Source organism: Photinus pyralis, unplaced genomic scaffold, assembly GCF_008802855.1.
Source record: "Photinus pyralis isolate 1611_PpyrPB1 unplaced genomic scaffold, Ppyr1.3 Ppyr1.4_LG6, whole genome shotgun sequence".
Taxonomy (NCBI): Eukaryota; Metazoa; Arthropoda; class Insecta; order Coleoptera; family Lampyridae; genus Photinus; species Photinus pyralis.
Genome location: NW_022170663.1, coordinates 2,410,608 through 2,436,934, shown reverse-complemented (window position 1 = coordinate 2,436,934; position 26,327 = coordinate 2,410,608). Strand labels below are relative to the sequence as shown.

The following is a 26,327-nucleotide window of genomic DNA, read 5'->3' as shown; positions in this document are numbered from 1 at the left end:
TTATAGTTTGTAGTCAAGTAGTCAATGAAAGTATTTAGAGAAAAGATTTATTTGGATTAAGCTAACTACATAGTAGAAAAAAATTAAATGTGAATGAACACCACTGTAAGCAAACTGGTAAGCCCTGAAGCAAAGAAATAACATTATTCTAATACAATTCGGGACATGGAAAGTTTTTTACGGCAGTATAGCAAACATCACAGAAATGGCAGTTGTCAAGCAATCGAGTATTATTTTCAACAAACCAGGATTTCATTTATTGCATAATCTGTACACTTGAACCGAGGGCACTGACTTAACTGCGTTATTCGATCAAACTAGGTGACTGGGTCGAATTGGGTCCCCGGGTGAAATTGGGTCGCTGGGTCAAACTGGGTCACTGGGTCAAACTGGGTCACTGGGTCTAACTGAAAAGAGTATGACGTGACCCAGCGACCCAGTTTAATTTAGTGACCCAGGTGACCCAGTCCAACTCTGATTTGCGCCTGCATTACATTCAAAGTAATTTAAACACAATATTTTTTTAAAAACTATTGAAACTGAATTGGAGTAGGATTATAGTTGCATTTCCATTTTGATTTTTTAAATTTCCAACATACTCGTAATTTTCAAGAGGGTCTTCATTTAAAAATAGAGTTCAAAGGAATGTTCTATTCATTTTCGAAACATCCCATAATAATAAATAATGGTTATTTGCCACCCAGTTAAAAACCTTGCCTTTTCTAGGATTAAAATGTCCGGGCGAAATCAAATCTGTGAAAATCACTGCACACGTGCGTATTTATCGCGCTCGCGCGTACATTTTCGCGTGCGAATAGACCTTAGAGTCGTCCGCATTTTTCAATTTTTTTCCTTTTGTAATGTAATATGTAAACCTATTCATTCTTAATATAAAGTCGCGCTATAGGCCTAACAAGATTTGAAATTTTCAAAATCGCTTTGGGATGACGCCTAAAAGGGACCTAGGACGCTTTATCAAGCTTTCTGGAGCTAAAGTACTCTCCAAAAATCTAAAATGGATCAAGGTGGAGTTTTTGGAAACTGAATCACGTATACAGGGTCTTTTTAAAGGGACAATTAGTCCCTTTATGGGAAAGTAGAAAAGATTCGCTTATAAAAATGTGTGAACATTAAGGCTGGACAGTACATACAGAACGGAGTATGTAAAGTTGCCTATTGTCAATCCCCAAATTTGGTTATTTATAATATTAATTTGTGTTCGATGGTAAAAACATAAACTTAGTCCATTTTCTATCTGTATAAAACCAGCCACGCGGCGGAAGCTATCTTTTCGCGCTTTTGAGGAAAACTTTTAAGTTGTTTTTCCAAGATAACTTATCTATAAATGAAGTTGGAACAATTTCCAAAATTAAGATACGTTCTTAAACTTAATATCTAGGCAATAACGCCAGGAAAATTTATTTCCTTTTTTCTTTTCCAAAATATGACACCCTAACAGCCCTCGACGTTGCCCTTAAAAAAAAGATTATTTTAAAACATTTTAGTAAACCCCGGCGTTATTGTCTAGCTAAAGCATTCACCTTTCACAGGAATATTCGACCCCTTCTTCAACTTCACTCAGAATTAAGATATCGTGGAACGAAATCACGCGTTTTCGGGCAACGGAACGGGTGTACTGTCCAGCCTTAACGACTTTTTTTAAATAGTGGCAGTTCCGTATAACCGGAGTAGCCTTATTTTAAATGGTAACAATCCACTTGCAACAACATCTGAATGGAAGTTATTGTTGCTAAATCTAAAAATGTTCAATTGTAAATATATTAGATTTTGAAGAAAATGATTATTTTGTACAGATTTGTAATTGTATGAGACTTCAATGATTGTAAATGGAATGTAATTTTACAGAAAATTTTGTACCAAAAGTGATGCCTGTAGAATTCAATTCTACTTACCTCACTACCCACAAGATAATCTGGTGTAATGTACTTCAATCTCAGAGCATCAAGAAACCTAAACCTCTCGCCAGGGAAGATTGCCGGTCACAGAAGACCTGATGAAAAAAAGATATTGTAAATTGACACAAGGTGTGCTGTGACAGGCAATCTTTCCTAGAGAGAGTTATATCTTACATGGAAGAGAACCAGAATTGAAGGAAATCTCTGGATCTGAAAAATCTGTTAGGCAATTCATTGAATTAATTTCTTTCAAAAATCTATTTAATAAAAATGTACAATTCCTTAAAGCCCTAATCTAGCAGGTGTCCTCCTAGGTGTCGTCCCTGCACTTATAATTTCCTGTCCTTTGTTAAGGGCGGCGTCACGCTTATCGGCCGCCTCCTTACGCGCGCGCATCTCCTCCTGAGCCATGTGCATTTGATTTTCCATCTCCTGCAGGTGTTCGGCCGCCTGCTTCTTCTTGGCACGCCCAGACTTCCCAGTTTCTTTTACCGAGAAGAACATGGGGCCGAGTTCCGCCAGCCAGTGCCCGTCTACGGATGTCACACACTGCATGTATTCTCTCGCAGTCATCACTAACTCGTGGTAAACGACGTAATCTGGGGTGTTGCCGAGTCCGAACAGTGCGGACGTCGCGTGCAAATGACAGGGCATTCCTGTACGTAAATTTACATATTCGCCTATACCCTTCAGACGCGCGGCTTGGTGGAAGTAGGCTGCAAAGTTGCAATTAACTATTACGCTTCATCGACTGTTCGCACATACCTGAGCAAATACACTTTCTCACAACATCCCAATGGGTACCACATGAATCGATTTTCAACTTTTGTTGAATTACTATGTCTTTTAATTGCTGTCGCACTTCCCTCACTTTCCTCATGGCTTTCACATGAATAAAATGCTCATTACACCAATGCGACGAGTAACTACAAAAACCTGCTTTAATCTAAGTAACTTAATTTTGACCGTACTTGTTCTGCTTCCACTGGTTGTAAACGTGGAGGTATGTGAGGTGGTCGCTTTCCGGTACTTGGAATTTTTCACGAACACTATCGGCCTCCTCCTCCCTTCCTTTGGGACGGTAAAATATTGATGGAACAGACAACATGGAAACTAAAAACAAGTTAGTGGTGTAAAGCCTCACAATGATAAAGGGAAATACCAATGGTGAGTATTTCCTCAGTGCAACCCATTTCGCTCGAAACAATAAGCATCTGACATTGAGGTGGATCAAGTGGAAATTCGGCCATTTGCCTTCCTAGCTTCGTGAGCAACCCTGTGTTGTCCAAGGCGCCCAAGATCCACAGTTGGTACAGCGAATTAAGAATGTTATCCTGGAATGGAATAATTGAGATTGTGGCACTCAAAAAACAGCTACCTGAGGTGGGGGGTCCATGAAGTGAAACTGCAGGAGATCTTCGACCCCGAGTGACTTTAGCAGAAGTACAGTATTAGCGAGGTTTGTTCGTTGAATTTCAGGTACGTTGGTCACCAAAAGTTCGTCTTTGTACTGCCGTTCGGTGTAAAGCCTAAACGCCTGTCCTGGACCGGTTCTTCCCGCGCGTCCGGAACGTTGATTTGCGTTGGCCTGGCTAATGGGGTAAATCTAAAAATGGGAATGGAGCAAACGGATTATTTCGATGGCAAAGTAGTACTTGCAAAGCGTCCATGCCTATGCGTGGATTGTACACTTTCAACTTGCAATAGCCGGAATCGATGACGAAGATGATGCCGTCGACGGTTAGTGACGTTTCGGCTATGTTAGTCGCGACGACGCACTTACGTATGCCCTCAGGTGAACGTTGGAAAATTTTCGCTTGTAAGTCCGAGGGGAGTTGGGAGTAAATGGGGAGGATCGAGAGCTCGGGTGCGTGCTCAATTTCGCTTAAACGTTCCGCGAGCACCTAAAATTCGTTTCATTAAACCTGTTAGTCGAATTAAAACCTACTTCACACGTGACTTCGATGTCTTCTTGGCCAGGCATAAAAATTAGAATATCGCCCGACGGCGGTTGGAGGTGTATTTGCAAGGCTTGTTTAACGGCGGCGTCTACATAGTCTTCGACCGGGTTTTTGCTGAACAGCGTTTCGACCGGGAAGGTTCTGCCGGGAATTGTGAACGTCGGTACGTTACCGAAGAATAAGGAGAATTTGCTGGAATCCATGGTGGCCGATGTCACAATTAGTTTTAAATCGTGTCTTTTTGCTACAATCTGGAAACAGACAGTAGAAAAGTTAATAAGGAATTACGTAACTGAAATAGAAAAAAAGTACTCTATAGTGATTCAAATCCAAGGCTTCTCAATGAAAGGGTGTACATATCTCACATACATGTACACAACTTAGATTCAAAAGATATCTTTTATTTATCGAATATAGAACCATACATCATTACAATGGTTGTACACCTACTAAGGAAAGCTATATTTAGCTTTCGTTCGTTTTTCCAAAAAAGTGTTCACATGAAAAAACACGTTTTTCCTTCGACAATGTTTTAATTTTACTGAAAACTTTTCTCTTTATGGATTCCCATGGTATTGGAATCGAATTTCTTTTAATTAAACTTATCAAAGAAATGTCGCGATACTCAGAAGTTAATTAAATAAACAAATAAAAAGGAAATTGTACACATAAAGGCAATGCGAGATACTGAAACAAATATTCAAGAGCGACATCGGGGCGCCATCAAGTGGATAAAGGATTAATCACCGGCGATAAGCAATCAAATAGGATGTGGCGCATTCTTTCCGAGAAACATGATGTGTTTATTCGAAAATGTTCTAGAAGTTTTTGTTTGTTATATAAGCAAAGTTAATTGTGTTTAATTTTAGTCTCAAGATCGATGCCTAAGTGGCATTCGCGCTCGTGTGTTAAAAAGTGTTTGCTAGAAATTTGAGTACAAGACTAAATAGTAATTAAATGAATCTATTTCAGGAATGTTATTTAAATCCATTCATAATTAATTGTACCCATTTAAATAAGTCACGTAATAAAATTTACAGTTACAGTACTTTCTACAGAGTCCTACATAAATAAGTGGGTTAGGTGTCATTTTTTTCAATTCCGCACTGCTTTTTAACAATAATGTGACAAATTTATTTTTTAAATTTATCTTCTTGTCAAATTTAGAGCTTTACGTGTTCAAAAAGTAAAAGTGTAAGCAAAAACCCACAAATCTGTGTATATGAATTTCCATCCCGCAATTTGGACAGTATTAAATAAATATTTCTCCCGAAATTGTAATATGTGGTTCTATCAAGAGTAATAACAAAGCTATATGCGACATAAATTTATACTGCGGTGTTATTAAGAGTATTTATAGGTAAAAACTGTTAATCAAACAAACTCAAGGTTTAAGAGCAGGTATAAATATGAATAATTATGATTCATTAAAATATTTATTACAATACATCACTCGAAACGTATACAGATACCTCCTTGGAGTATATAATTTTCATTTCTGCGTCTAGTTTGAGAAATCGAACTTTTTCCAACAAGTTTTAACCTAAAGTAGTCTTAAGGAGCGGTGGGACCATATTAAATGGGTCAACCATGTTCAAAAAATTTGAAATGAAAAATGAAAACAATATCTGACATTCTCAGTTTTTTGGTGATCTCTTATTTTCTAAGAAGATTTTTCTAAAATTTCAAAAGCGTTTTTTTAGGTAACAACAGGAGGCAACTTTGTCCCCATTTAAGCTACACTGTATCTCTCACTGTTACGGAGATCCCAATGGTGAGTCACGAATTTGAAACACCCCGTACATAGTATGTTTGATCGGGTCGGTTTATATTTCGTAAAGGAACGATTAAAACAATTAACCATAGTTTCCAAAGGGGGCAAGATCACGTTCTGGGTAGGGTTGAACCTCGCCTGGCCACCTCCTGACTACAAGGCTGCACTCCTTAACAAACAACGATCAGATCTCCGACGCCTCTTTTGCTACTGTCCATCTGGCTCCATAAGAAGTCTTTGGGGAGGATTCCATGTGAATTCTGTTTCTTTCTGTTAAATATTTCCTATGTTTCAGCGATGAAGTAAGGAGTCTCAATCCTACCAAGTGTCCGCCTTGGAACTTCCGTTATATGTTTAAGGAAACAAAGCGGAAAGAGGGCATGACAACGTACATACTGGTAATAGAATGTTGCCTAATAGTGTTCAGAAAAGGAGTTGCATGGAAGTTCAATGTGTAACATTTGTTTTTAGGGGAATACCTTCGGCTTCGGAATTGTCGGGTGGCACCTAACTCAAAGAACGGAATTTCATGCAGAAAATACTACAACATACAGAGACCATTGTCCCTCGTCTGTAACTGTCACTCCTCAGCATGTGCGCAATAACGTGGGGCAAAGTATGTATTTTTTTTCGCGAGGGACAGTATTTTAAATAATCCATTATTATCGTTTATATTCAAATCTAAAAGCAGTATGTCAACATTATAAGAGATAATTTTCTAAAAATAGTCCTTGGTGGGTTTGGTGTTGATATACATACATTTACACTTCAAGGTTTAAATTTAGAACGTTGAATCAACATAACATTAAATAAAATTTGTTTAATGCGATCCGGTGAGCTACACAATTCTGTTTTCCATAATAATGATCTATTTTTATTCAGTTAGAAATATAGTATGCTCAAATAATTTTAAACAATACAATAATTCCTGAGAACCAACTTAATACACTAGGATAGTACAGTTTCATATCTCTCTTCTCTCTTCGCTAAAGTTCTTATAATGAATGATGAAATAAATTAATGTAAAAATGGCAACACCGCCATCTATAGTTTGAAAACAATGAAATTGGGTTCATTCACGACCACCATAATGGTTTTCCATTCTGCCCTCTTAAGCAAAAAGGAAATGCCTTTTCAGTTTTCGATGTTACTTGTGAACAGGATTTTTGGAGCTGTTAATCTACGTTTCTTTACAAAAATCAACATTTTAGGTTTCTAAGAATATAGCTCCCAAAATCTATTCCATTAAATGCATAAACTTAAATAAACGAGACAAGTCCTTTTTGCAGCATTCTGGTCGACCTATTTTCTGTGACTACAGTTCTAGCGTTGAGTGAAGGAACGGTTCTAGCCTAGCGACCACCAATTGCTCTCTTGTAAGCAAAACAATAACCGAAGCTGCGTTTAATATCAACGGTTGCCAGAAGGTTATCATCTCATAAATTAGATAACTGCGATAAATTATTTTGTAACCAAATAAATATCTCGAAACAAAATACAAAACAAGTATAAATTGTGCACAACTCTTGTGAAGATAAAGCACGTTTTTAAAAACCGAAATAGCTTAGTAAATGGTTGAAATAGAAATGAATTCCTTTCGTTGAGACCTTTAATTAGAGTACCATGAAGGATAAAATTTATTTCAATCCCTTCCCTCCTCCCCGAGCCGTCGTAGCGTAGGAACGTTATAGTTTGTACACGCGCCGGGAGGGCTTGAGACAGCAAATATCGAACGCGTTTCAACAGCAAGACTATCATCATCAGCGAACAACTGATGAGCAACAATGGGTGGACAACGATGATTAATGAAAAGGAAACAGTTTTCTCTTAGTCTAAGAGATTTCTTGGACGTAAACGTACCAACATAAAATGAAGTATCACCTAACGTTATCAATAGCATTCCAGCAATTCGCGATTCAGATTTAACACCAGAGGCGCTGATGCACCGGCGTACGCAAAGGGGGGGCTGAAGGGGCTACAGCCCCCCCCCCCGAAATAATCGACTTAACTACTCAGCGGCACATCCCGTAAGTCGTCAGTCATGGTATAATTATTTAAATGCCAAGCGACAATAAAAATGTTGCAGTTGCTGGAAAAACTACCTTACTTTTTCCTTCGCTTACTTGATCTTGCGAATGTGTACGACATACGTGAAAATTTACATACTTTGGTCTTAATTCTCGAGTTTCAGCCCCTCCCGAAAAAAAATCCTGCGTACGCTACTGCGCTGATGTAATTTACCAATTGTGTGTATTGGTGGGAGCGGTTGGTAAACATTCGGTTATTCTAGCAGTTTTTGTATGACATTGTACCAATTTGCGAAGTGAATTGAATGTATCCTCCCGTTTTTGGGACTTGAAAATATTACCCCTTAATCCTACAGTACCTGAAACGAGGCTGTCTTAAATTAGCTTGAACACATAATTAACTTAATTTTCTAATTACAAATAAAGATTACAATTTATCATTCGATTTTAGCACACTCGTACAATAACTCGCCGACATTCCCTTACGTTGATTATGTTTTTTAAAACAGCCTTACTATTCGTGGCACAATTACACTGACCACAATTTAAACAATAGGTATTCTTCGGTACTTGCTTTAATAAATGGCGATTTAAATTTTGTCTTACTATTTTTGGCATATCTAACCGCACAGAGTGCACGTAACATCCTTCAATCTGAATATGCCGCTTTACTATGTAAGAAAGCAATTTACGGGCAACCCTCGGGACAACCCTTATATACGTTCTGGGAAAATGCTGAATGGAAAAGCCGTTCCCGCCTACACCACTGAAAAGCCTCGTATATAGTGCGGCACTACTTCATTTTCTTGTTTTGTCCACCTTAAACAGCAGGCAGCTAATCAGAAACTCAATTTTCCCAAAAAATTCCAATAAAATCAATTGGGCTGGATATTTTTAAAGTAACCCGGATATTTTAGGCATCCAAGATTTAGTTGAAATGTACTTTATTTTAAGAAAATGGAAAAATAACTCATCTGGAGACTTCTCACGTTATCCAAATAAACATATTATTGTGTAGCAAAATATTTGTTCGTTTTGTTCAAATAAAGTTACAAAAAAACACGCGAATTGGCTTTTTTAATGAACCCAAAGAATACTATTTCAAATTGGAGGTCTCCCCTGAAGTTTATAGCTACCATGATAATTGATAATTAAAAATTCCTTGCCAAACCAAGTGTCAATTTACTACGTGCAATTTGTAACCACGCTCTAATTATTCGCCCAAACAAATTATTAATGAACGGAAAACTATGCGTCTATAAATATATGGCGAAAACAATTTAGAGAACGCACTATTACATCTCCTTGAACGTTAAAATTAGTCAGTGGTGTAAACAGCGACAGGCGCCACCGCCCATACGTCAGTCACCTATAGACCCCGCTGTATAGTGTTTACTAAGGAAGTTCAGGTTAATGCACCTGCACGAAGGTTAATTGAAGACGAAGTATGTGCGTCATCGGAAAGACGAGCCAACAATGTTTTACGTTGTTGCACTCACGTAGTGTAAACATAATAATTATATAATAATCGTCATATATAGCGTCGCAGTAATTGATTTCGAAAGTGTTTGTGTATAATTAGGTACTCTTGCTAATCATTTTCAGTGGAAGGTTGCCGCCAAAATAGTGATATCTCTCGTTATCCTTATCGCATTTTACCGCTACTTACTTTTCTGCATTAAAAGGCAATAAAAGGGAACTTTTTTGTATCAATATTTTAAAAAAGCTGTACGAATGTCCGTCCGTCCGTCATTGCAAACTCTATTAGATTGAAAGTTCTGCGATTAACCTTCTTATTTTAGGGCAATTTTCTTAAAAATTTGGGCAAACGTAGAGCCATAATTTCCAGAAATTTATGTTTGGCGCTCTGAAAACGTCCATAAAGTAATTTACTTGTTGATATAGAAACCAGTTATTGTCGCTATACACCTGATTAATCACCTGAAAATATACAAGACGACCATTATGTACCTATGTTAGGTTGATAAAAATATCCTCCAAGGGCACTACAAGCAATAAAGTATCCTTAACTGCACAGTATTCTCAAACAATCTATGCACTCATTACTGAATATAGGCTGATTCAAATTCAAGGACCACTATGGGGATCTCGGAAACTGTAAGAGATAGGTAGGTAGTTTAAATTTGGCAAAGTTGCGTGTTTTGATGCTTGAAACTGAAAAATACTTTCAGAGATATCCGGAAAAAACGAAATTTTGCCGACACATTATTATGGCCACTTTTTTTTCTAAAAGATGCTAGTTTTAAATTAAATTAAAAGCCTGACGTTTCGTCTCTGGTTAATCACCATCAACTGTTTTTTATGGAAGTCATTTTTACTTTTTGTGTCATTTGATAAAGCATTTTTTCCTGATGTCAAAAATGTAAGCATCTCCATCCTTACATGGCGGCCGTCGAATTTGAATCAGGCTGTAGATGGTAACATCAAAATTGGAAAATATTTGCTCGCCTTAGCAATACGGGAACATGTCAGAATAACTATATAGTTTTTAATTAAGAGAGAAAAATGTTTATTACAAAAGTTTCTTTCTATTATACAGGGTGGTGACTTGCGTAACGCATCATAGGGATTTCAATGTAAAATTCTTAACATACGATTATTGGCTCCCCAAATTATTTTAGAGCAAAAATGTATTAAGGTTTTTTGTAGAAAAAAATTGTTTACGTCAATCAACCGTATTAGTTTTCAATTTTTTGCATAAAAAAGACGGAAAATTGGAAAAATAAAACCCCCACCTTTTTCAATAATCTGCGATGCCATGGAATTTTATAATACAAAAATTACGGCAATATCCGTCATGCCATGGAATGTCTGCTATAAAAAAATCATATTCTATCAATAAGTACCTATTATATTAAGAACAATAATTGTTCGAATAAGTCACCATTAACTGCAATACAGTAACCAAGTCGATCATAAAATCCATTTCGAACTGCTGATAACTGGATACCTATCTTTTTGTTTTATAAAATTCCATGGCATCGCAGATTATTGGAAAAGATGCGGGTTTTATTTTTCTAGTTTTCCATCGTATATGAAAAAAATTGAAAAGCAATACGGTTGATTGGCGTAAAAAAAATTTTTCTACAAAAAACTGTAATACATTTTTGCTCTAAAATTATTTGGGGAGCCAATAATCACATGTTATGAATTTTACATTGAAATCCCTATGATGCGTTACACAAGTGACCACCCTGTATAATGGTCCTGGAATAATCTGTTTTGAAAATAAGTATACGGGGTCAGGTAAAGTTATCGGAGCTAACTTTATTTTCTGAATGGATCATCCTGTATATTTTAATCTGAAAATTTACTAATAATTTTTTAAAAGCCTTTTGAATCACGCGTATTATATTTTTGAAGAAAAAACTTAATATGATATTTTTTACGTAAAAGTACGTGTAAAAAATGAAGTTAGGTCTGATAACTGATTGACCTGACACGCATACTTCATTTGAAAACGGCAGATTTTTATTTATTTTTCCCCCGTATCTAATTGAGTGATTTTGATTTTACCATTTTAAGTTTGATCCAAAAGAGCTCATGACGCCTATATTACTTTTGCTATCAGCACTACGAATTACGGAGATACGCTATAAGTGTCGAAAATGGGACACCCTGTACACAATTCTAGCAACTCTCGCAATTTTTCGGATGCATCTACGTGCACGATATCGACCAGCGGCCATATTTAGAAAATTTGACAAAAATCTTCACGGAAACCTTAAACATTTTCTTAAAAACTTGTAAAACTTCGGAAATGTTCATATGGGTCTTTACAGAAACCGTGTTGAAAAACATAATTCCCAGAAATTAGCATAAAAATCCTTAAAAGGGTCCTATCTCTCTACGGCAGTTTCCAATGGTTGGGATTACGGAGATGTATTGGTTCAGACAAATATGCGTGAATTAATTTCTCGAATCGGTCATAAAACATAAGTTTGTTTCTCCACCCTGCTGATGGTGCTAGATCAGGTTATTATTATTACTAATAACTGTTGGCACGTGTTTCCTTCTTCGTCAAGATTTTTCTTGGTTGAAGTGCCAGATCTACCGAATGCAAAAAAAAGAACTAAATATGTTGAAAACGGACGGACGGACGCAATTACCATAAGAGCGCTTTCCAAAATTTAATACAACGCTCGCCATTACGTCCTTCAATAAGTCCCGGAACGGTTACGTATTTGCGAAAGAAGCCCTAAATTTTCCACAATCTTAATTAAAAGTTAATTTCGTCGAAAGTGAGGTTATATTAGTCCAAATTTCATGATTGTTTTTCAGTTGGCAATTGTGTTCTTAACATTCCTGAGTGTCAACTGTAGTCTCGTTATTTTTCCACGATTTAATAAACTTTAAACAAATGATGTACAACTATTATAGGGATACATGTGTTTTTAATTATACCACAATAGCAATAAGTAGTTCTCTACATGAAAAAGGAAATGACCGTTAACAAAAAGGCGATTTATGGAAAGTGCGAGAGATATTCCTTCCCCTCTCGACTGTATAAGGCGGTGAATGCTAAGCAGCGATTTATACGTTACAGATTTTGCAAAGTATTGCCTTAAACCTTAATCCCTACATACAGAGAACCATTTACAGCTGCTTGAAATTCTTGAGAAACAAAATCTCAAAATAAAACTTCATTTACAAACAATTTGTTAAAGAAATTTATCCAAATTAATGCTAGTTTATTCTAAAATAACACTAATTAAGTCGAAAGGTCATTTTACTTATGATGAAACTACCCAATTGTATTGTAGTATTTGCTATATGCGCAACGGGCGAGGTTCGAGTTTCAAATTACTGTGAACTTGAAACACAGTACGTGTGTTCATTACAAGTACCTTAAAAAAAGTCTTATTTCCTACCACAAAGACACCTTGAAACAAACGATTGTTTCGTTCCATACAAAAGAATACACAATTAATCAAATCACAAATAATTGACGTCTTTTCCTACCAGCAATCAATTGCCATCGTTTAAATACTTTAAACAATGACCTTTTTAGTGCAATTCGCGAAAAAAAGATCTATGATATTCGTGCCCAAATACTCGTAGGACAAACGTTAAGGTAACTTTCAAAAATTGGCCATTCGTCCAAAAGATGTCGCGAGACAACACCAATTTTGTTGCGAAAAAGACCAAAGTCCAAGAGAATTCACTAATCACTCTGTACACAAATACTTGATGTTGAAGTGAAAGGTCCAATGAAAGAAACTGCCTTATTCCTAAATAACTTTAAATGTCGAAGATAGAGAATCGAAATTACGTGCATTTTAGTGCATTGCAATTTGCAAAGCATATGATGCCAAACACAAAAGAATCTAAAATGGTGAATTCCAGTTCGTCGTTTATAGGATAGGCACTAGAAGGCCAGATAAGAACATTTCCAAAGTAAATCTGCAGAGAAGTGTAGATTCAATTATTCAATTACAAAGTTGAAGAATCTGTATAACGATTATCAGTTATCGCCATTTATCTAATCGAGGCACTTGGGGCCATCATTAAAAAAACAAGGAAAAGTGATACTACGCGGTATCACTGCGAACTGAGCGATTTTCCGGTACAAGGCCTTTTTCGAGCATCATTAATGCGCATAAAACTCCACTTAATTTAGGCCAAGGAAGTTAAATTTGCAATGATGTCTTACCTTCTATCTCATGTCATGCACTTGAAGTTAGACGAAACATAGGAAGAATCAAATAAATCACCCAATACACCATGATTTTATACGGCAGGTGAGATGAACCTAAGGAAGGATGCTGAAAGTGGAGGCGGCTCTAATCGGCGGCCAGGATACCCCCAACGTGGATCACCTCAGTTGGACTAGAGCAGGACATTCAGAAAGTACACCAGACCTTATTAACGTTAGATGAGTTAATGGGGATCCTCCAGGTAGAAACGTCCTGAGTTAATTAAAATCTTTCAAATTTAATTAGCGGCGGATTTGAGTAGCAAATACAAAAAAAAGTAATTGTCTAACATTGCCGGTAACTACTTATCAAGAATAATTAACCAAAAGCACAAAACTATGAATGTATCAAATTTCGGCTAATTGCTGAAAATTTGGCAAAATTAAGTGAAATTATAAGTAGGATCGAAATTAATATATAACGGACCTCCAATCATACTTAATTACTCCAATTGGATTTTCCGCGTTTTTTTCAAGAACCTTCAGAATGAAATATGAGATGTTTAATTACAGGTTATAAACTTTGCAGTAAGACACAAAAAAGTTACAATATTTTTTTTAAGAAGTTGTGGCCGTACCCGTTCGGGTCGGATAACAGCCAGTTAGCCCCCCCCCCCCCCCCCCATCCACAAAATCCGCCACATTGTTTGGCATATGTCGCTGCCCAGCGCGATGGCAACAACGTAGTGGAGAAACGTCCCTGATAGTGTCTACCAGGGACGCATCCTCACGACAGTTGACTAAATCCTGGGATAGGCGGCGACGCCAGGCATATGTCAAAGTTTCAAGTTTCAAGACCCTATTCGCCTAGAACTAAACCGGGTATTAACGAAAATGATGTTAACCAGGTGTCAAATTCTTGACAGAATAGCTTCCTAGCTGAAACCAAAAATTGCCAACAAACGTACGTACGTACATACAGACGGAAAAAATAAGAAAGGTGCATTTTTTACGCATGCATTTTGTTTGCTTTTATTAGAGGGACCTACCATCTAAATTTCGTTAAAATTGTTCCATAAATAAGAAAGTTGCATTTCTGCGCATGCGCAACACGATTTTTGCGCATGAATTTTGTTTGCTTTTATTAAAGGGACTTACCATAGAAATTTCGTTTAAATTGCTTCAGAAACAAGATCGTTGCGTTTTGCACATATGCAACACAATTTTTTGACTTTGACAATTTTTTTCTCCGTTTTTTGATAATATAACCCGGCCCAATTTTTTGTAGGTTGTACACAGGAAAATAAGGTCTTCCAAATAATAGAATAAAAATTTTAGGTTGCTATTTGAAAAAAAAAGTTCGATGCCGTTACGGCGCTCCAAAATTTTTTTTCAAAAATCCGGCCCGTTATTTTTCTGTTCGGTATGCCTAAAACATATATACAAAATTTCAACAAAATCCGTCGAGCCGTTTTCTCAGAAAATTGCCAACAAACGTACGTACGTACCTACAGACGGAAAAAATTTTATTCTTTAAAAGTTGCTTAAAATGGTCTAAAACGTCGACATTTGATGAAATTTTGAAATGTTCAAAAAACGGCTATCGCAATAGCTACCTAGCACATGCTAGGAAGCTAATAATTTTGATTTAATTAGTGAAAAATTAAGTGAATGAAGGATTATTAACAGCTGCATCTTAAGGGAAGTACAGACCAGACAACCAAATGTTGGCAACTGTTGACAACAAATTGAAAGCACATCAAAACATGATTGACGATGGACCTACCGACAGCGCCGTTGCTGCTGCTAGTGCGAATTTCCTAACAATCGCTGCTACTGGAAAAAAAACTAAGGAGTTGCGATTAAGGTTTTTGTTAGGGAGCGAACTCATAATTCGACACGGAGAATTAGAAGTGAGCCATGATTAACGAGCGGCAATATCCGCCCATTTTGGTAAAAGGACTCCCTAACCACCGAGCTAACCACCTTACTTTATATACATACAGTGAATTTTTTTTAAATGCGAACATAGGAGTTTGCATGCAATGTAATTTCCCTATGTTCGATTTAAAAAAAAACACATCAATCTATTGAGTAGTTCAAATGAGTAGTAGATACAATTGACAACTGTCACATTTTTAAAAATACCGCCGTCCAATTTAATTACGAAATCGGTTAGGTTATTGGTGCGAATGTCAAGGAAGACACTTTGAACATTTATTGTAGTTGTTTGCGTTATTTATTTTCTTCATTTATGTATTGAATAAATCAAATTAGTAGAATACCAGGTACACATGACCTACAAATAATTGAAGGTTGGTTCACAATGATTTGTGGTGTCAGTGCGTGGCCGGTGAGGTCAAGTTATCGTAAGTTTAAGAAAAATGTATCCTAAAGTTGCTATGGCCTCACATGGCTTCTTTAAAAAAATCTTACTGAGTGCTCTTCATCATAAAGACTGGAGTTGCTGTTCGTAGTCACACAAGTTGCGCGATTTGGGCATGTGAACCGCGCACACCTCATAGATTGATGTGTTTTTTTTAAAAATCGAACATAGGGAAATTACATTGCATGCAAACTCCTATGTTCGCATTTAAAAAAAACTCACTGTATGTTTTCTAGGCTTAAGTTTAGTTCAGTAAGCGCAGTTGTAAATACAGTCCACTTAGTGTAAGAATTAGTGTAAGGTGCTACAATAAAGGAAAGCGTGAAGGCACTTGTTCTTATTTCAAATCAACATCTACCCCAACTAAGCTTGCTGGATTCAACAGTTTTCATATCGGCTTTGTGCTTATATTAATACCACGTATTCGGTACCTACATACAGGGTGTTCATTTGAAAACTCTCCACCAGGGATTTATCGAAAACCACCGATTAAAGGAAAAAAACGCCGAAACACGCAAAATATTTGTTAAAGGGGACAACTTTTTAACCAAAAACTATTTCACCTTCTGCCTCCCAGGGTCATTCCTTTAAAAGTTTTATGGTATCGAGTAATCGCTTCTTTGAGAGGTCTTTCGAAGTCCTTTATTTTGACGTTTGATACTTTTTTTAAAAATCGGTCGATTCGTTTTCGAGAGAATTAGAATGTAGCAAGCCTGGTAGCAAGTGATATGTGTTGTTGTGCGAGGATTTTGAAAATGAGTGGTGGTCAATGTGTGTATTTCAATTATAAGTACTTGCATTTTCTGATCGTCTGGTTTCAAAACTGGGATAACGCCCCGAGCGTACCCTCGAGTAATACGGCTCAACCAATCACAACGAAGAACTGCGACGTCACGGGACGTCAGCAAAAATGGGAAGTGGATGACAGGGCTTTTAGTACTTACGACCTACGTTACAGACGATTTAAATGGAGGTTGCTGCACCAAAAAGAGATAACAACAGGTAAGGATTGTTTGTGAAGGAATGGAACTTTAACGTTTTTAAGTAGCGTCAAAAATGTTGGCACCAACGTCCCCACCAAGCGACGTTTTCCACTGGAGTTGGAAAACATGGATACAAGAAGCAGTCGACAGCGTCCCCTCGCGCTCGGATTTACACGCTACTATTAAGGTACCTTTACACTATCATACTGTAACGGAAACGCTCCAGACATGACGTCGCCTTTGGCGCTCTGGAATTTTCTACGCGCGCGATAGTGGGATTTGTATAGGAATATTCCGGTAATTACGCGAATGTTCTGGACTTACATTGCTTGCGTGTATAAATGGTTGCGGACCGAACATCGCGGCAGTTTTACTACCGAACGAGATCGAGTACGTATGAAACATCGAGCGCGGAATTATAAATTGCGAAGTGTGTGATATAAATAATCGATATAAATTGTACGGTTTTTATAGTGTTTTAGTTTTGTTTAATAAATATTGATATAAATCGAACCCGAATTTATAAATAACGTTACAATACTTCTCATGTGATTTGTCATATGATAAGTAACAAGCATTTAGATTTGTGTTTACATTATACTATTTTTGGTATTATGGCTGTCATAAGACAAATCATAAGGAAATAATATGGAAATAATACGTAAATCGTGGAATAGGGATGTTTCTATTTCTGCATGACAAATGACATGACTTATTTTAAATATCCAAGTGATCCCGCCCTTTTATGGTTACTTTTCGCATTTTGCTGTTGTACTTATCTGAAAAAGCTGAATACTTGAGTAAACCAGTAAACTTTTGATTATATCATTGATTATAGGTATATTAGTATAAATTTTAGTATAAATTACATAAACAATAAATCGAGCAATAAATATTTACGAGTATATTGGTATTTGGTTGTCTGGTTGTAGTGGTGTTTTCAGACACACATTGTCAAATAGTGTCTTGATTGGTAATTAACCCTTCAAATGTTTGGGGTAATCTTTCAAATAAGGGTACACTCATCCTTAATGTGGACCAAGGGGACGACCCTGTTTGCTTTGTTAATTAAACGCATAACGGAGAAATTATTTTTAAAATAATTGTTAAACTTTGAGGCACTTTAGAAGTTCACCTATTTGTGCTTTACAAGTGATTTTTTTGAGTTCTAAATTAGCCTGAAGGTACTTTTTTGTTGAATACTTATTGTGATAATTAGCGATTTATTTTAATACAGAAGTTAACCGCACAAAATTGCTTATTTGCCAATTTATTTAAAATTTTGCGGGATCTCGCAAATACCGGGTTCCCGCGGGATTAACATCTAACGATCCCGCAAATACCGGGATTTAGATTTTGCTGCGGGATTGCATTCCCTAGCTGTAACTTTTGAACTAGTAGCCCAATCTTGGAACTGTTTGAAATTATGGATTCTACAGGCCACATTCTATAAGAAAATTTTTTTCCGTGTCGATCTGAGACAATTTTTTTTTCGGGGCTCAAAAAAAGGCAGTGTATAACCTTCCTTTTTTACCAAAAATCGACTACACCAAAATTTCTCGGGAAAACACTTTTTCTTATTAATTTTGGTGCGTAGAATCCAAAACAATTCGTACTTTTTCGATCAGACTTCTCAATCAAAAGTTATAGACTAGAAACCAATTTCGAAAGAAAATTCAAAGGGCTGTAACTTTTGAACTAGTAGCCCAATCTTGGAACTGTTTGAAATTATGGATTCTACAGGCCCAATTCTATAAGAAAACTTTTTTTCCAGTTCGATCTGAGACAATTTTTTTTTCGTGCCTCAAAAAAAGGCAGTGTATAACCTTCCTTTTTACCAAAAATCGACTACACCAAAATTTCTCGGGAAAATACTTTTTCTTATTAATTTTGGGGCGTAGAATCCAAAACAATTCGTACTTTTTCGATTAGACGTCTCAATCAAAAGTTATAGACTAGAAACCAATTTCGAAAAAAAATTCAAAGGGCTGTAACTTTTGAACTAGTAGCCCAATCTTGGAACTGTTTGAAATTATCGATTCTACAGGCCACGTTCTATAAGAAAAAATTTTTTCCGGGTCGATCTGAGACAATTTTTTTTTTCGGGGCAAAAAAAGGCAGTGTATATATGTATAACCTTCCTTTTTTCCAAAAATCGACTGCTCCAAAATTTCTCGGGAAAACACTTTTTCTTATTAATTTTGGTGCGTAGAATCCAAAACAATTCGTACTTTTTCGATCAGACTTCTCAATCAAAAGTTATAGACTAGTAGAAACCAATTTCGAAAAAAAATTCAAAGGGCTGTAACTTTTGAACTAGTAGCCCAATCTTGGAACTTGGAACGTTTCGTAACTTCTTGTATTAAAGTCATATGAAAAACTGTCAAGTGTAAAGTAAAACATTAAAACTCTTACGAAAAATATGTTGGTAGTAAATATCATATATCATATAAAAAATCATGTGAGATATATTATAGTGTAAAGGTACCTTTAGAGAGACGGCGGATGCCATTACGAGTATCCAAGTAATCCAGATTCCAGGGAGTAAATAAGTGTCCCCCCGTGATTGTAGTAATAAAGTAAAAAACAAATCAAAGGATTTTGATGGGTCCTTCAACAGTGTATTGGGCCACAGCCACAATTAGAGAAAAAGACCATCCTGTATCTACAGATGTAGTACGCGCAAGTAGGCGCCAAGCATGCGTGTTTTTTAAATGGGGTATTCGACTACGTGCGAAAGGCACGTATGTTTCGTCTGGAGGCCGGTTTTGTTTAGCGTTTAGCCTGTTAGTTCCGATTTGAAAGGCGTCGTGTATAATTCGGTGACTGCAGTTTTAAGACGTAGAACGTAATTCTAGCAGGAAACGAGCGTAATTTCTTTTCGATAACCTCGTTACCTTTAAATGCGACTGCTCACGTAGCTTGTGAATTGAGCAAGTTTAGCATAGGTAGCGTCGGTAGTCTAATCTTTCAAACAGGAAGTGTAAAAAGTTGAACTTCATATCCTAGGGGCCACATGTAGGAAAAGTTCCGTCGAACTCATCGTCAATCATCAGGAATGCGAGACGAGAGAGGAGGGCGCCAAACATCGCATCGTCGGCGTCGTAAATGAATTAGCGCGCAAAACGTGAAAAGGGCGACATGTAAATTCAAGTACACCTTCCTTCTTAATTTCATTGGAATACATTAAATTAATCTTATAGCATGTTATCTAATCCAATAACGAAGCGGCATTAAATTCGCTCCCCACTCTGATCGTATACAGCAAAACAAGTATCAACAAACCTCGCACAGATTTATTTATAAACGGACATACGAGAAATAATGTTTCACGAATTGGCGTATTTAAGCAACCACCACTTTAACCGCGAGTGGGCCGATTCGCCGGATAATAAAATAACTCACAGTAAAAGTGCAAGTGGCGGTTTTGATCGCGTTAACACGAGGGCGCCGTTTAAAGTAAATCGGCAAAACAGCTCCGTGGTCGGCCAAAAGTTGCGCGATTCCAAGTGGTTTCTACATAATGAGATAAATATATTGTGCGCCGTTTTGGAATCGGGCTTTGTGTTGCAGAAAAAAAATGAAGTGACAGAGGACCATAGGGCCATCGCGCTCTGGGAACCAGGACATGGTAAGTGCACGCGTTTGCGACAGACCGACGGACTTACACAGTCAATTTTCAGAGAGAAGCAAATCTCCCGAAAACATAACGATATATACGGTGATACTACATAAGCAAAACTACAAATTTCACAAATGTGATCTGTTGTCATTCTGGGAGCCAGGCTCTAGTCTAAAAATAAACAATCAATCCGATCAGCTCCATGCCCCAAACAGCGAAGAAGTGATAAGAAACCAGGTGGCTTACGCGGAGAGACATAAGCAAAAGTGGGAAAACAGCGAGCATTTCACCTACTGGTGTCGTTATGGCGAACCGTCAAAACCGTCGAGGACAAGACTGGTTGGTTGACTTTTTAATTACGCGCTTTCTTTAACATTAACTATTAATACCTTTGATAAGATAACTGAACTGCGCATTTTAATTGTGGTTATTTTCCAGTTTAGCGACAACCTTAAATGGGGAAATTTGGGCCTGAACGCCGGCCTCTTCCTACTGAAAAGGCGAAGAACTGTGAGTAGCAGTAATTAATTTTAAGCCATAGCCTATAAGTACGTGTATTTATTATTGTTATCTTTACTTATAATTTTATACGTGTAAAAATACATTAAATAATAAAATGTTGTAAGCCTTGACCCCGTTATTTATAAACGAGCGCTGGTTATTGTTTTTGTCCCGACCAATTAACATAAACATTTATAACGGCGACGCAACAAAAATGTCGATGATATAAACGAAAACGGCACGCGAAATGATTGTAAACAAGTATTGACCTTTATTTTTGCCTCAAGAGGTATAGGCTGTCTTAAAATAAACGCCAAATTAAATTTTACGATTCTATAGCGCCAAGCACGTAGGCAACACACGACAATTTCCTATTCCATTGCTGCTCATGGCTATACCTACAGTATTAAAAAAGGTTTACTGCTTATTAATCGACGAGGGTTGCACAGTACATAAAAGATACCGATCAAATTTACCCTAAGTAGTATAGTAGATTCATACAGAAAGTCTGCAAAATGCGTTGCGTAACTACCATGCGAATTAAAGCCCTCCTACAATCAAATCTACCTATTAAAAAGTAATCAAAATGGCTCTCGAATATTCCGTGCATGGAGAATTCGCCCCCGCCTGAATACTCTTGCCAAGAAAATTCCCGTTTAGAAAAGTTGCATCCTATGGAACTATGGAGTAGATAGATATACAAGATGTATTATGATTTATGATTAAAAGTTCATAAATAAACATAGACTTGTAAACGCTTCAAATCATCAATATCTCCTTTTTCTTCTTCCTCGCTTCCCTCCACCTTCGGTCTTCACCGATCACTCCAATACGTCTCTCAACATTCCATTACCCCTCAACACTTTCTCTTTCCAATATTTATTGCTTAACAGTTGTCTTTCTTGTCCTACTCTACTTAATATTTCCCTCATTTCTAACCTTATCACTCCATTTTACTTTTAACAACCTCCTCCAAGTCAGAATGCTTCCAGTCTTCCATTTAATGTCCATAATAATAATAATATTTATTGGTGGTGTTTATACAGTAAATATTTCCACACGTCACTGTAGGGAAGTACAATTGCCACTTTATTGTTCGGAGCCATCAAACTTGTAGTTCAAGTACTCATCGATACTATAGAATGCTTTGGCACCAAGGAACACTCTGATTGTTTTTCTGAATTCTTGTTCTTCCAGATCCCTGATGTAGTCAGGAAGAGCATTGTAACATTTCTTCATGTAATAGTTAATGTCTCGTCCTTTTACCGTCCGATAGTAGTCTTCGACAAGGTGGTTTTTAGTCCGTACATTGTAATGACATTTATCAGTTTTTACCTTACACCAGAACACTCCAAACTAAACATTTCACCAAACTTTTTTCGCAATTCTAAATCCAACCTCTCTTTCTCACATACGCTGTCTTGCGCATTCCAATTCTTATCGTTATCTCCAGGGGGTAAACACCAGGGGAAGTAATTGTACAGAATGGAGGAAGTTATAAGGAAGTACGGGGAAGTTCGGGGAAGTAACGAGGAAGTACTCATTTGGTCATAAGATGCGTAATGTTACAGAAGGTGATCGGAGAGGTAACATCTGGTAAACACTTGAAAAGTAATAAGGCAGTTATTTCTGAGTGCATAAATCCCGCCTCGTTCCAAAAAAGTCAACACCTATGATTGTGATTATCTATATAGATACCTAAAATCAAAACCTATTTTTTCACTACTAGCGTCTGATAACATGATTATTAACCTTTTTTCCACTTGTAAAGCAGGCTTTCTCGCCAGTTGTTCAAAGTGGTCATTATTAACGAGTAGTCAATACTGAGAACTGTCACGCTGTCACTTTTAGAAATCACAACCTGAAATTTCGCTCAATAAACGTTCAGATAAAATGAATAATTGCCATCATCCGCCATTTCAAGAGAAATTACACACAATTATCACATTTTGAAAAAATTCGAACGAAACTACTCTTTGAAAATATCTCAATAATAGAAGAAAATACGGCCTTCTTGACTGTTACTTCCACCCACGTAATTGACATATTAAATTAATAAACCAAAAATTCTGTTCACCGTTCACTTTTTTAACAATATAGATCTGTTAATTTAGAGGACTCCTTACATCCCTATGCGATCAAAAATGAGTTGCTGTCGAGTCGCCTTTGGAATTTTTGTTTACATGGTAAATCGTACTTAACTTGAATTTCCAAAGGCGATTCGACAGTAACTCATTTTTGATCGCCCGTTACTAGTAGTGGAAGAAGTAGTATACAGGATGTCTTAAATTGAGTAGATACCTTACATGGCCTTCTTTGTTATTATTATACTTACAGATTTGGTTAAATTGGAACAGTTGTATAGTTTTTGATGCTAATGGATATTCCGATTCCGATGCGAGATTTTGAAAAAATAAATAGTTTCGTAGGTAATTGATAAAAAATGAAAAATCGCCATTTTAAAAAAATTCAAATATTTTAGTAACAAACAGAGCTATCGAAAAAAGTTTCAAATAAAAGTTGCAAGAGTCGATGGGATAAATTCAATATGTGTAGAAAAAAAAATTTCAAAATGGCGGATTTCCAGATATTGACATCAACTTCCTTATTTTAAATGGACGACATATTTGACTTTTACGTCACTCGATAGACAAAAATACAAAACCAGCTAGCGAGATAACTAACGAACGAATTTGGTTTCAATCACAATCGGCCATGGAATTATTGCTATAAGAAATACATTGTAAACTTCGAGGCAAAAATGCAAGGTTGATTCCCAAATGAAATACTAAGTGGTTTTGTAATTTTTTCGCTATGGAGTGACTTAAAAATCCAATATGGCGTCCATTCAAAACAAGGAAATTGATGTCAATATCTCGAAAACCGCCATTTTGAAAAAAATTTCTATTGAATATCCATTAAATTTATCCGATCGAATCTTGCAACTTTTATTTGAAACGATTTTCACATTTTTCCAATTATCTACTACGAAACGAATTATTTTTTTCAAAACATCGCATCGGAATATGCATCAACATCAAAGACTACACGTAAACTTTGCCAATTTAACCGAATTTGTAAGTATAATAATAACAAAGTTAGCCATGTTATCCTATTCAATTTAAGACACTACGATAGAGAAGTCTATTACGCGCACCTTACATCCCTCGGCGCAAGCGCCTCAGGGTGTAATCTTCGTGCTTAGGCAATAATACTAGACTTCTCTACCTTGGTATATAATGTACTATTACATAGAATCACATAAAATATCAATTATATCAACCCCTAATATTAACCCCTAATGATTTAAACAGGAATTTTGAAAAATCTTGAATAGCTTGAAAACCTTTGATGCTGGGTATAGGGAAATGTGGTATCAAACCACGTAGATCTTCATGTAGATGTCGGTAATACAATATAGGGTGATCGATTTAAAAGCTATCCACATCCGTTAAAACTGGAAGTGACACAGTGATGATAATATTTTCTTTCGATAGATCATGGAAAACTATGTTAGTATGCACATTTTCAGATTTCAAGTATTAATGGGAGTCTGAATACTTTTAGGTAACGGTTGACGTGATTACCGATAAATTAGTATTGTTAAGTATCCATATGAATATTATTATTGTTCCGTACATATTGTCTTTAGTATAAAATTGAGCAATAAATGTTGGCAGGACAATTATTGTCTTAATTTCTTTCATATTAAAAATTCCTTCAAACGTCATCTAATACAAAGGTAAATATTAAATAGGTAAGTGTGAAAATAAGTAACGATTAACACTTATCTAATTTTTCATCTCATGTATAATATTCATTTCACATCCATTCGCATTTCGCATACAATGCATTTTCGTGGACACGTTATAAGCGTTACTACGTCTAAGATTGAAAAAGCAAATCTAAAGTCTATATCAATGTGTACTTACAGTGGAATGTCGGGAAAGTATAAGGGAAGTTCCGAGGAAGTACTAGGGAAGTACTGGGAAGTAAGGGGAAGTATAGGGAAGTTACGAGGAAGTACTGAAGGGCTTCCCCCGAAGGGGAAGTATTGTACAAATTTTAGGTCTGGTGATTACCCCCTGGTTATCTCCTTTTCAAATTTCACTCAACCAATTGTCTGATATTACTGTGCCTAAATATTTACTTGTTACAATTTACTTCCCTTACCCTTACATCAATTACTTCCTCTGCTCCAGTTTTCATTATACCGTCGACTTCTTGTGGTTCTCAATGTCTTCCAGTTGTTTCAACATTTCATTCAATTCCCGGGTGTTTTCAATAAATATGATCATATCATTAGCAAACCTGACTGCTCTTACATTTCTGCTACTTCCTCACCATATCCTGTAACGGTTTATTTTCTCCATTACGAAGCATTATTATTGCTTACGGTATATTTACTTGTTGAAGGATTCTTGTTACTTTTGGTAATAATTTAACAGATGGCTCCATCTATTGCTGGAATTTGAACCACGCAATTTTAGCGCGCCGTAATTTTTGGTTGTCCTCTTTCTGTCGAGAACCGTATCAGGTTACACTTTATTTTAAACCAACAGTTGAGGCGCAAGTTAGAACGCATGGAATTTTAATTGCCATCGCCTATTTATTAACCTCTGGCAATTGAATGCATTAAATTGGGAACGGATTCACCTATATAACTCCGTAGGGAGGATACTATTTGCGTTTTTCCTTGTTTTCGTAAGTACCGCCATTTGCATTTCATTTACTAAGAGTATACCTACTTCTTTAGGCTCGGCTGTCATCTCTTAAGGTAAGTTCATAGCTCTCCGTTCATACGTTTCCGTTTGTCCGTTAGCCAATCAGAAGACAGCAAATTTTTAAATCGTACGTCGTCCGTTTACGACGGAAAAGTTGGTTGAAGTTGAACATTTACGTTTCCGTTGGTCTGTTTTTAACAAGAGTGAGGTTATGTTTGGTATGTTAACAGCGTTCGCCGATTCGTTCTTCACGGTAATAATCAGATAGCAATGTGTTCTTACTTTCGTACCATTTTCACATACTGAAAATCACGAAGGGTACAGTACAAAATAAAATTTAGGTTATGGTTATACTTGCAAATGTACAATGTGGACGGATTGCTATGAACCTTAACAAAACGTACTATCCGTTTGACGGATCAACGCAACGGATGAACGGAGAGCTATGAACCCACCTTTATACTGATTTCACAGTTTCAATCTGGGTTCCGGATTATTATTATTATTATATATTATTATTCGAGCAACTGACGAAGGCCTGCTAACCGTTTTGGTAAAGTTGGATTTCTCCAAAGCTTTCGACACCATTGATCATCAATTACTAAACTCCATTCTATTTCATTTTGGGTTTCATCTATCAGCAGTACAACTTGTTATGTTTTATCTCCAAGATAGAAAGCAATGTGTAGTAGTTAACAAAACTAAGTCTGATTGGGAAAATATTTATTACGGAGTTCCTCAAGGGTTCATCTTAGGCCCACTTTTATATGTAATTTA

The 26,327-nt window shown here is 36.6% G+C and overlaps 2 protein-coding genes and 1 long non-coding RNA gene across 5 annotated transcripts in view; 2 read left to right on the top strand and 1 right to left on the bottom strand.

The window, feature by feature from the left end:
- Positions 1-2,159: 2,159 nt before the first annotated feature.
- Positions 2,160-26,327, bottom strand: part of LOC116172909 (pre-mRNA-splicing factor ATP-dependent RNA helicase PRP16) — a 32,045-nt gene continuing 7,877 nt past the window's right edge. The window contains exons 6-12 of the mRNA XM_031490184.1: positions 3,865-4,128; positions 3,572-3,820; positions 3,295-3,522; positions 3,079-3,250; positions 2,888-3,029; positions 2,682-2,842; positions 2,160-2,632 (exon numbers count right to left, since the gene is read on the bottom strand). Coding sequence (XP_031346044.1) covers positions 2,199-2,632; positions 2,682-2,842; positions 2,888-3,029; positions 3,079-3,250; positions 3,295-3,522; positions 3,572-3,820; positions 3,865-4,128 — 1,650 coding nt within the window. The 3' untranslated portion in view covers positions 2,160-2,198. The remainder of the gene's footprint in view (positions 2,633-2,681; positions 2,843-2,887; positions 3,030-3,078; positions 3,251-3,294; positions 3,523-3,571; positions 3,821-3,864; positions 4,129-26,327) is intronic.
- On the top strand, positions 4,659-7,097 carry LOC116172913. Its single transcript, XR_004145803.1, has 2 exons — positions 4,659-6,267; positions 6,941-7,097. It is a non-coding gene; the product is annotated as an uncharacterized LOC116172913 (long non-coding RNA).
- LOC116172911 lies at positions 19,470-20,957 on the top strand. Of its 3 annotated transcripts, none has more exons than XM_031490189.1 (4): positions 19,470-19,846; positions 19,907-20,334; positions 20,387-20,664; positions 20,764-20,957. In XM_031490189.1, exons 2-4 carry the CDS (start codon positions 20,028-20,030, stop codon positions 20,851-20,853), a joined length of 675 nt encoding a protein of 224 aa, XP_031346049.1. In that variant the 5' UTR covers positions 19,470-19,846; positions 19,907-20,027; the 3' UTR covers positions 20,854-20,957. The 3 variants fall into 3 exon arrangements, with proteins under 3 accessions (XP_031346049.1, XP_031346048.1, XP_031346047.1); XM_031490188.1 differs by having other exon boundaries at positions 19,470-19,856; XM_031490187.1 differs by having other exon boundaries at positions 19,470-20,334.

Excerpts from the sequence above, each read along its gene's own strand:
- LOC116172911 (XM_031490189.1), top strand. The coding sequence starts at position 20,028 with ATGTTTCACGAATTGGCGTATTTAAGCAACCACCACTTTAACCGCGAG. Across the intron at positions 20,335-20,386 it reads GCTCTGGGAACCAGGACATG|AGAGAAGCAAATCTCCCGAA; the intron begins GTAAGTGCACGC and ends GTCAATTTTCAG. Across the intron at positions 20,665-20,763 it reads AACCGTCGAGGACAAGACTG|TTTAGCGACAACCTTAAATG; the intron begins GTTGGTTGACTT and ends GTTATTTTCCAG.